Source organism: Poecilia latipinna, unplaced genomic scaffold (assembly GCF_001443285.1).
Source record: "Poecilia latipinna isolate Pla-1442-1.1 unplaced genomic scaffold, P_latipinna-1.0 Scaffold520, whole genome shotgun sequence".
Lineage (NCBI taxonomy): Eukaryota > Metazoa > Chordata > Actinopteri > Cyprinodontiformes > Poeciliidae > Poecilia > Poecilia latipinna.
This window is the reverse complement of record NW_015113136.1, coordinates 165,003-175,933: the sequence shown is the minus strand read 5'-3', so window position 1 is coordinate 175,933 and position 10,931 is coordinate 165,003. Positions and strand designations below refer to the sequence as shown.

At 44.2% G+C, this 10,931-nt stretch overlaps 1 protein-coding gene across 2 annotated transcripts in view; it reads right to left on the bottom strand.

Annotated features, from left to right (window-relative positions):
• Window positions 1-26: 26 nt before the first annotated feature.
• lnx1 (ligand of numb-protein X 1) overlaps window positions 27-10,931 on the bottom strand; it is a 51,564-nt gene continuing 40,659 nt past the window's right edge. For both annotated transcript variants that reach the window (XM_015040628.1, XM_015040629.1), the window contains 7 exons: window positions 9,858-10,066; window positions 8,813-9,220; window positions 7,281-7,415; window positions 4,191-4,368; window positions 2,474-2,720; window positions 1,440-1,598; window positions 27-625 (listed from right to left, as the gene is read on the bottom strand). In XM_015040628.1, coding sequence (XP_014896114.1) covers window positions 490-625; window positions 1,440-1,598; window positions 2,474-2,720; window positions 4,191-4,368; window positions 7,281-7,415; window positions 8,813-9,220; window positions 9,858-10,066 — 1,472 coding nt within the window. In that variant the 3' untranslated portion in view covers window positions 27-489. The remainder of the gene's footprint in view (window positions 626-1,439; window positions 1,599-2,473; window positions 2,721-4,190; window positions 4,369-7,280; window positions 7,416-8,812; window positions 9,221-9,857; window positions 10,067-10,931) is intronic.

Below are 10,931 nucleotides of genomic sequence, written 5' to 3'. Positions count from 1 at the left end.
TTTTCTTTGTTCGTTTTGATATTTCCTTCTTTTTTTTTTTTCTTTTTTTTTTAGACACCAAACATTTTACGTAAAGAAATGTGAGTCCAGCTTAACGCATTATCCTAATATATATCTATTGAAATTGGCAACGAGTCGTGTCTCCTTTCTGTCCTCCCACCCGACTCACTGGACGCTGTTCAGTGTCCTCTAAGCAAGACAAGAGTCCGGCGTCCGGTCCGGATCTGTTCCGGTTCAGGATTTCCGTGGGGACTGCGGGGGGCAAGTCAACCTTCTGGTCACGATCCAGTCTCTCTTATCTGCATCTCCTGCAAAGTCCTGGCAAAGCCCCCCAGCAGCCCGTCTGCGGCGAGGCGTCCGCGCGGCCGTCCTGAGCTTCTCTTCCCACACAGCGAGCTTAGGGTGGTCGGCCGGTCCAAAGCTCTCTGCCTTCCACATTCCTCGGTCAGTGTCGATAAAAAGCGGTTCCGGATGGCTTGGGAGTGCCGTTTACAGCAGGCTGCCCGGCCAAGACACGATGGTCAGGGTGATTCTGCCCCGGAGCTCCTTCAGGAGGCGAACCAGTGCCGTGTGCGTCATCCCCCACGTGCTCTTCCCGTTCACCTCCAGCAGGATATCCCCGCATCTTCATAAAAAAAAAAAAAAAATTTAAAAAAGGAGGGAAAATGCAAACCTTTGTTTAATTTACCGTGTTATATTCGGCGTCGCCTAAAAGGTTTTAATAAAGCTGTAATATGTAAGTTTTCTGAAACAAATATGTTTTTTATTGTTAAAGCTGTCACTGTGTCGTTACAGAGTAATGAGATGGAAAATTGAACTTCTCTGCCTTCTCTCAGTGCAAACTAGAGACAACCAATCAGAGCCAGGAGGCGGGTCTTAGCACTGTCAATCAAGCTTGTGTACGTGACAGTATGGTATGAGACAGATAATCTGTAAAAAAAAAATAAAAATATCAAGCTCCTCTACTTTATTCCAGAGCTATTTTCATAAATACGCCACTTGGTTTGAAACAACCAATCAGAGCCAGGAGGAGGGTCTTAGTGCTGTCAATCAAGCTTGTGTATGCACTGGAGTTAGCATGGCCACCGATGTCTGCGGATTAACGGTTTTCCTGTAACATTAAGTTGTTTCTCAGCCATCAGCACATTTAGCAGTGCCTACACAAGCTTGATTGACTATGGTAAGATCCTCCTCCTGGGTATGATTGGGTGTTTTTTGACCAAGTGGTGTATTTCCGCAAATAGCACTGGGAGAAAAAAATAAATAAATCAAAAATCAGACGAGCTTGATTTCTTCACAGATGATTTGTCCCGTAGTATACTGTCACAACATGGTAACAGTTTTAACAAATATGCAAAAAAACAAACAGACTTTGCTAATAAAAGTTGAATACTGCAGCTCTAAAGGTCAGACGTCTGTAAGATGCACTTGCTGAATACCTTATCCTGCCATCATTGTAGGCCGGCGTCCCCTCGACAATGGAGCGGATAAAAAACGATTGATTGCAGTTGACCTCCTCCTGGCCTCCCACAATGCTGAAGCCCAGGCTGCCCGACGTGCTCCGCCGCAGAACGATGTCTTTGCAGCAGTAGAGATGTCTGCGTGGGGCAAGAAGGAGATTAAACACGCTGATCTCTTAGATTCACCTTTAAATTACAAACAAACTGAACAACCGTCTTGAGTATGTATGCGGCGGGAAGAGTAATAAAGCCAAGACAGTCACTTCAGTAGCTCACGGCTAAACGGAAACACCTCTATAACACCACCAATAGTAAAAAGTCACATTTAAAGTCATACCCGAGTGGAAATATTGCAGAATTCTTTGCAAGTATTTCAAACTCACAAAATCTATCACAAAATCCAGGATGGATTGATGAACGTGGAAAGACGTTGAACACCATTTGATTTTTAAGACGAACTAATTGAATGCAGAGGTGGCTCTTTATTAATATGTAACCATTTTTTTAATGGAATACGCTACATTCTGACGCAATCAACCCTTGAGAACATTATTGATCATAATGTGGCTCAAAATGAAAAGGAGTTTGATGCTCTAAGGTATTTTTGTGGAAAACCAACATTGAATGTATTACAAAAAGGTGAAGAAGGAAAAAATATTCATTGCTTTCAGCTGCACCGTTGAATCCCTTTTTTTATTCCACATAAGAAGGAAAAGTGGCTATTTGTGTCAGTGCAAGACTGTCTCCATGACTACAACAAAACCTTGTATGTATTATTAAAAACCCTTCAGTTCTCACAGGTTTTAGTGATTTATAAGTATCGAATATAAAAAAGAAAAAAGAATGCTTTAAAAGTATAATGAGCGTTTCTTTCCCACTGTTTCTGTCTAAACGTCAGCGCGCACCAGCTGGCGAAGGTCAAAAGGAGACGTCGGAGCTGCAGAAACCAAAAAGTAAAAAAAAAAAATTTAAATCTATGGGCGAAGACAGATATCGCAGGAGGGATCGCTCACCTGGGTACCTGCAGCCACGAGACCCACAGCGGGGAGTAATCGTCGTTGGGCAGCGGGCTCTTGGTGCTGTCTGTGGGCGACGGCGTGAGACACGGCGGCAGCGTGAACTCCGGCGGGTTGTCGTCGGGCGGACGCATCTCCAGGACCTTGAGCACGACGGGAGAGGAAGTGTTCTTGAGGTTGGCCACCGCCTCGCCTCGCGTCACCCCCGTCAAATCCATGCCGTTCACATTCAGCAAAATGTCACCTGTGGGTTGACAGCACAGTTTATCCTCGGCGCAGGGTTACTGCTCTTTTTTTTTTTTTTTTTTTTTTTGAGAGAGCGAGTGAGACATCAGAGTCTGGGGCTGATCTTCTTTCTGCTTAATATTCATCGTCATTCTTGCATCTGGACCACAAAGACACTGAAACCAAAGGCCAGCTGTGGGCTTTTAAAAACCCTGTTAATGATGAAAGTGATGCAAAGATGGACGGTGCAGACCGGCTTGCTAGCAAGCAACACAAAGGACACATTTGGCCTGCGAGAAAATGCAAATGAATGCGCCGTTACAATGCACAAACATCTTTCATAAGCACACAGAGACAGCTGCTGCTGCTGCTCTGTCCCAAATGAATGCGGTAATGTGCACCTTGAACCGCACACAAAGCAACAGACTTATTGCTAATTTCAGGAAGTCCTCATATTACCGTTGTTGCAATATTTGTCTCACTCTTCCCGTAAACGAAGCTTCAGACTGAGGCTGGGGAACCGTAATAGGTAGGATTCCTGGAATCAGAATTTGTCCTGAAAACCTGCCACTCCCCTGCCTTCATCTGCGAAACCCTTTTTTGATAATAAGTTATTCACCCGTCATTAAAACGAATGCCACACCATGATCCTCCAACTACTTCCTGTCGTTTTCCTCTTCGTAGTTTGCGTCAGTGGTAACATCCGGGTCCTGATCATGTGACTCGTGTGATGTGAAGAAAGTCTTCATGTTGCCGCTTTGAGAAATAAACCATTTTCAAAATGGCTTGAAAAACCGCCTTGTTCTAAAAGTTTTTATCGAAAAAATGAAACGTTTTTCGAAACTGCCGTGTTTCCTTTGAGTACGTTTAATTTTGAAACGTCAAAATGCGCAGCAATATGATCAACGGCATCGCAAATGGAGATGTGTTTTAACTGATCTTATCAAGGGGACAAACAATACGCAGTTCAAAATTGTGAAGTGAAAAGGAAAAATGGGTTATTAAAAAAATGTCTACATTTCATTTTAAGGAATCAGATTAAAAGGGTGTTAGATTTTCATTTGTTAAAACATTTCTCCTTAGTTTTTCTTCTACTCACGATCGTGCGCTAACTTGTCCTTGTCTAGTTTGCAGTTGCAACATGACAAACTAAGAAAAGAAAATCAACAGTACTTTTTTAAAAACCTATTTTGCTAAATCTGCCCTATATTGTAATATGATTTTTTTTTTTTTTTTTTTTTCCATTTTGAGGGAAGCAAATCTGCGGAGCAATAATCGACACGAGCAGCCGAGGTTTCTGCTGGATGATGGAGCTTCATGTGAAGTCGTCATCGATCATTTTGTTCGTGCTCTTCGCTGCAGAAAGGCTCATCCGTGACAGACCACCCGCACGGATGTTTCACTGATCTGACAACGCACGACGAATAAGAGCGATTCCACACAATTAAATGCCCGTGACATCATGAAATTTGGCAGACGGCGACGTTACCTTTGCGGATGGATCCCTCCTGTCCCACCACGCCGTCGGGGTCCACGTTTGTGACGTAGATGGGAAGGTCCCATCCTCGGCTGGACATGCCGCCCGCCACCGTCATGCCCAGGGAGTCGTACGGCTCCTTGGTTAGTGTGACTGTCTTCTCGTAACACGCGGGCTTCTGACAGGAGTCCTGGACAAAAGATAGAAAGGCCAACATGAGAGTTGTTGTTTCTTAAAGATTACTCAGGTCAAAATCCCAAACTTTCCCTGAATTGAGATTCCGGGTGTTTTAACGCCTGATAAGTCCGGTACACTCGCCTGAGTGAACCACGCCCCTCCCCCGCCTCCCGCCCTCTTCAAGTCAGACAAAAATGGTGTGAAATGTTTGTGCTACTTTTGTGCAGAAAATTTTTTTCCATTTGTGTCCCTGTTGTTTTAAAGATATTAAGAAATGTTTCCAGAGGTCATGAAAGGTCACTGTGGTTTGTTTCACTGTGTGAAACAAAGCCAACCCTTTGAAAAGCCTGTTCACTACCTCCACTCTGGTGGCGCTGCAACAAGAACCACAGACGGAAACGACATGGAAACCTCTGCAGACGACACGAGCGCAGCTTCCTTCTTCGCAAAATGTAAACAATATGGAGTGGAGTGAGATTTTAGCGGTTGCAAAGTTTCTCGTTTGTCCTTGATAGGAGGACAACATGACATTCCTCTGTCTGGCGCTAGACTTGGGCGTCTCCTCTGGCTGAATTAAAGCTTCCTGCTTTATTAGCGACCTCTGGTCCACTTACTTACTTTCACTTCACCTGAACTGAGACCTTCGTTTTCAAGTGGCCCTCAGTTCGCTTTTTTTGGTCTGCATCAGAGTTCAATGGCGCATTTGGGAAAGTCTGGTTCCCCAAACCAACCCGGCTTTTTAGACAGACGAAGCAGAGTTCGATTAAAACGGACTAAACCGAACTGGTGTGAACGCACCCCGAAATTTCCAGGATTCTCAGTTCGATTTAGCTCATTTTTGAAATAATTAATATAAATTAAAATTGTACAAAAAGTAGCAAAATTGCATATGGATGAATGAAGCATTTCTTCAGACTGTAGGAACACGGCGTGCTGTCATTGTGATGTCTTAAGCGTCTCTTCTCCTTCAGCACATGTTCTTCTTTTTGTGATGGAGACAATAAAGCAAAAGCAGACGAGGAGCTAACGAACACCAAGGACACCTTATTCAAACTGCGTGTTCTAATTAAAACTCGGAGGAGCACATTTGCATAATAATAATAACAAAAATAGCGGCTGCTTTCTCAAACGCCCAAAAGTCATCTGGGTTTCCATCCACGGTGCTCCGCGAGACGGGGCCCACTCCAACAACGCGCTCTTTGGCGATGGGTAAATGATGAACGACCTCATTAGCGTAACCGCCGTGGAATGATGTACGGCGATAAGCTGATTCGAGAGCCTCCTCACTCATGTCCGGGACAGGTAATGAACGGCACATGGGCGCGTCGGGGTCGACGGGCTGGGAGCCTGTGCCGCTACGCTAGCGTGCCGCGTTCACACGCGTTCGCAGCAGAGCTCTCGTTGTCGACCCGAGGGCTCAGCGCTGACTCAAGCTGTGCTGAAAGCGTCCGTAATCAGAGGCCTCCTACGCACCGCGCTGAGTGTGAGTCATGTGCTCTGCCCTCCTGAGCGGCAGCTTTTTAATGAACGGTAATGGTGTCTAGTGAGCTCTAAAGGTTGTCACATCCTAACAGAGTCCGTGTAGCTTTTTTTTTATTTTTTTTTTTTTATGATAGGCTGAGGTAATAAGCTGCTGGTCTTATTGACAAATTTACAGTCGAGGCGCAGGAACTAATTTCAGAGAGGGGAGAGAGAGGGGGGGCGTCCACAGGGGACGCAGTCATAGTTGGAGGTAAATTAATGTTTCCTATATTCAGTTCAACGCACATAAAAACGTACACTCATTTTTAGAAACACGACAAACTGATTTTGAAAGGCAGAGAGCGCTGGTTCATTTCATCACCTGTAAGGTTCATTTGTAAGCATCAGCTCCTTTGGTTTCTTGTCTTTCTTTAAATCCAACCACAGCGCAGTGAGACGACGACGGTTGAATCATGTCACCGTTTTGTGTCTGAACCACATCTCCTCTGTCCTCTGAGTTCACGGAGACCAAAGCAAAGATTTTGCTCCTCTACACTCAGCCATTATGTTCAGCGGCCAGGGACTTTGTGTTCTCCATTTTGTTTTTTTCTTTTTTCCATGGTTCCAAGTTACACCTGAGTGACTGAATGTTTCTCTGTTCAACCCTTTCCTGGAAAAAGCCATCGCTGCAATTTAGAGAAATGTTTCTGAGTGTTTATTCAAACTGTAAGCTCACATCTCCGCAAGATCTTCTCTCCCTCGACTAAAGACACTTTTTAAGAGTTCCTAGGAAAAGCTACAGTGTTCTGTGCAAATGACGACTTGATAAAAACTCAGGCAATCAGAGTTTTACTAATGTTCTTAAAAGTGTTAAAAGAAAGCACGACCCCTCAGTTTAGCCTCTGTTCTATGATGCGCCCCATCCAGCTCCAAAACGTCTTTTTGCCGTAATTTAAAGACGTGCACTGAAAGAGACAAATGAAAATCATATCCTGCATTTTTCTTGGCAAAATTCTCTGCAGAGGTTAAACTCATTGTAATTTCTGGCTCGATACTGTCTATTAAAAAAAAAAAAAAAAAGCTCCATTCAGCGAGAGCGACAATAATGAAGGTAGCAGACTATGAGTCTGCACCGCTATCACCTTGGTTTATATCAAACTACGGGAAGAGAACGGATAGGAATCTTTAGGTAGCTGTCAGAGAAAAAAAAAAAAAAAAACAAGAAAAAAAAACATGGCTGATATGTACGCTGCAAATCTGTGAGGATAGAAGACGCTCTCGTTGCCCTCTTTGAATGACATGCTTGACTTTGAAGGGAGAAGAACGGCTGCATGGATCATTTGCACCTGAAAGGGAGAGTTTATAAAAGGAACAAAGGTTTTCTCTGTGTATTCAGTAGTGCTCCTATCTCCTGCACATATATACCTACATGTCTGTATGTGTGTGTGTGTGTTTGCTTCTTACCAGCAGCGTTTGCTCCATATCCACAGGGGAGTATGGTGGGGGGCCGTCCATGCCCCATGGCCCCTCTGGTAGGATGTCTGGGTTGGGCAGGCAGATCTGACGAGACACCACGAAGTGCACACTGTGCTCGCTCGCCTGAAGTGACCAACAAACAGGCTTTCAGGTTTGAATTTCTGGAAGTGGAGATATGCTTCGTATTTTTGTGTTACATTTCGAAAATAGACTTTAACGTCAAAACCTTCTTTTTCTGACTGAGGCTTTTGCCTGTCAGTCAGACAGGCTGGATGGCTGCAGCCAGCCGCCTCCCTGCTCTCGTATTCCTAGAGAGATTTCTGCCGCTCTCTCCAACACGCCGCTGAGCCCTGAATTAGCCAGTCCAAACCATTATTGCCCTAATTGGACTAATTCAATTTCTTCCCTGCCAGTTCTTAATCTCTGACAGAAAGTGGCCGCTCCGAGAGGCCATCTTGGCTCCGTTGAGACCCAGAAAGAGCCGGTCAGACAGCCCAGACAGGAACTCCGAGCCCAGAGACCCTGCACAGTCAGCCGTAAACACGCAGTAATTAACCGCCATTAACCAAACACACGCCATCACTGGCTGGCATCAACCAGGAACCAGAGGCGGCCGCACGCCTGCCCCCCGTCCCCCACCCAAAACCCACATGTCCATCAGGGGAGTTGCCACAATTAAACAGCATTAGCTGCAGCGAAGGCAGACACAACAACGCAGCTCGACACAATTAGCTTGAATCACCGCAATTATCTTTAATACCGCCTGGAGGCGGAGAACAAACAGGCTGGTTCTGGTCTGCAACAACGTTTAGGTGGAATGTGTCGCAGCTATGGCTGCAACTATCGATTGTTTCAGGAATCGATTGTTCTGTTGATCAAATATCTGACAGATTATTTAGACAATTAATAAGTTAATCACAGGGGAGAATAAAGGTACATTCTACAGATTTTTCATTTAAAACCACTTAGACCTTTTTTTATACAATATTAGAAAACAATTAAACTTATTTTTAAATAAGAATATAAATATTTCATTGCCTAAAATGCAATAAGATGACATTCCGTTAGTTACACACTTGATTATTAACCAATAATAATTGCATACCAGAAGGTGCTTAATAAGAATTTTATTTTTTTCACAGCATTTGAACCGGGTGATGCTAAAACTATGTCACTTGAGTTGTTCTCTTGGTAGAACAGATTTGCAGACAAAGATTAAAAAAAAATCTTTAATGCAAGTGAATATATTTTTCCTACAGATTTGGTTTAGTAGCTACTCTGAGGGTGCTCTTCCAGCAAATGGCCTTTTTTTAAATTCTGTATACTCCAGTTAACGATTAATCAATGACTAAATTAGTTGCCAATTATTTCATTAATTGACTAATGACAATTACTTGTTGAATCATGATTAATTGCATCTGGTTAATCAGATAATCAGATTATTATCAAATCACAATTATAATTGTGTTGTCTGTGAACTTTCCAAACAAAGCTAATGCTTGGTGTCCATCCTGACTGACCTGGATGAGCAAGGCGGCATGCTCCGGTGCCCCGTAGCGCAGATCGTGCCCGTTGATGGCCAGCACGCGGTCGCCTATGCACAGCTGTCCGTCACGCGCAGCCAGGCCTCCCTCAAGCAGGTGGAAGATGTAGACCCCGTGCTCCTCCGCTCGCCGCACCAGCTTGATGCCCAGCTGTTCGTCCGGAGCGTTCTTGTTCAGCACCACGTGAACGCTGTCGTCTCTCATCGGATGGTGGGGCGGGCCCAGAGCCTGGTGGACGCCGGCTCCGTGAGCGTGGCCGTGCGAGTGCGAACGGTAGCGGTGCCGCTGCTCTCTGAGCACGGTCAGGCGCAGGAGTTGGCACGGCTGCCTCAGGGTTGTCACGGCAAAGTAGTGAGGCACGTTGCTTATGTCAATGCCGTTGACCTGGAAGGGGAAACGGAAGGACATCGTTACGGTCCACTCACAGCTCGACTCGATTCTCGGGAGCTGCGCTTACGTTGACCTTAAAATTTGGCAAATTGGGAAATAAATTTGCTTAACGGTAACATGATCGAAATACTGTTTTTTTTTTTTACTGCCATACGTCTTTGTGCTTGAGGTGGTTTTTCTAAATTGGTGTACTTTGCCCAACTGCAGCGGGAACACTTTTGATGCAACACGGCCGTTTGTAAACAGCAGCAATGTCCTTATAAGGCCTCTTGGCTTCACCTCAGGTTGAAAATCATAAAATCGCGAGCATAAATTTACAGAAAACAGAGAATATATACTAGATATACTAGCCACTCCCAAGTATCCGCTGCTTGCTAATCCAATGCCTAAAAACAACAACGTCTTCTCTGATGGTGGAAATATAAATATATCTCTGTGAGTGTTTACATCCATGATTTTTAATGACTTATCATGTGAACAAGCTTATTCACATGTGACTTTAGGTGGATTCCTTATTTAATGGAAACACCGTCTTTGCGAAATTGTATATATATTTTTTTTACTTTAGCGGAATATCAAACGTTTGGCGCAAATTTTTAATGGAAACGCAGCTTTTGTGTCATTTTCGTACCTTCAGGATCATGTCCCCGGGCAGCAGGCGGCCGTCCCGAGCAATGACCCCTTCCCTGTAGATGTCCTGGATGAGGATGCGAACCAGAGGGGTCTCATTGCCGCCAACGATGCTGATGGCCAGTGGGTCCGAGGGATCCTGTCGCGTGATTTTAATGCTGGTAAGCTCACCGTCAGGGATCAGGTGATGGAGCTGGGGAAGAGCCAGCACTGACGGAGAGAGGACACGGAGAAGAAAACGTCTCAATTTATTTTGGGAAAACAGAGAGATCAAACAGAGGGAACAGTGGAGGAAAGAGGGGATTGTGCAGCAGGCCACGGTGGAGAGGTTCGGCCGTGGAACCAGCTGTCTCCACTCCCTCAGGCTACTACAGCAAACTTGTACAAGCCGAGAGAATTTTTCCGTGGCTAATTGTCCCGTGTGATGTTTGTTTCATTATTCACATTCAGTCCATCTGTATGAACTGCGTGCTTGAGAAAACCCTTCGTTTCAGATATCCAGCGGATAATTACTTGGGTGGAGATGAATAAGTTTAAACGAGCAAAAAAACTTAAAAAAAAAACTGCAAAAGTAGCCAAAGTTTATGATTCAGAAATGGTGTATTCTTTTGTGGTCAAATAAAAAGCGGCACAGCTGTTATTGTGAACTGAAAGGAGGAGGATGTGTTGTGGCTTGCTTTCATTTTCAGTGTTTACACCTCATCTGTGCAACATTTGCTGAAAGAACAGCTGAGAACTTTCTGGAACTTTCTACCAGGTCTGAACATCCGGCCCGAGACGCCATCTTGGTTCCTGAAATCTTCACCAATTCCGTTTTGTGTTCACGTCCTGGACGTTGGCTGAGTTGTTCTAAGACGTGACTACATCGCTTTATGTTGGTTTAGTTTATACGGAGCTAAATTGGGACCATAAAAACTTGAAACTTTTTCAACATTTTTTCCAGTTTCACATCTTCTTTTTTCAGTTTCAGAATAATTTTTCAGTTTCAAATCTTTTTTTTTTTTTTTTTTTTTTTTGGTTTTTTTTTTTTTTTTTTTTTTTAAAAAAAACTTTTAGCCCCCAAATTAACCTCCTT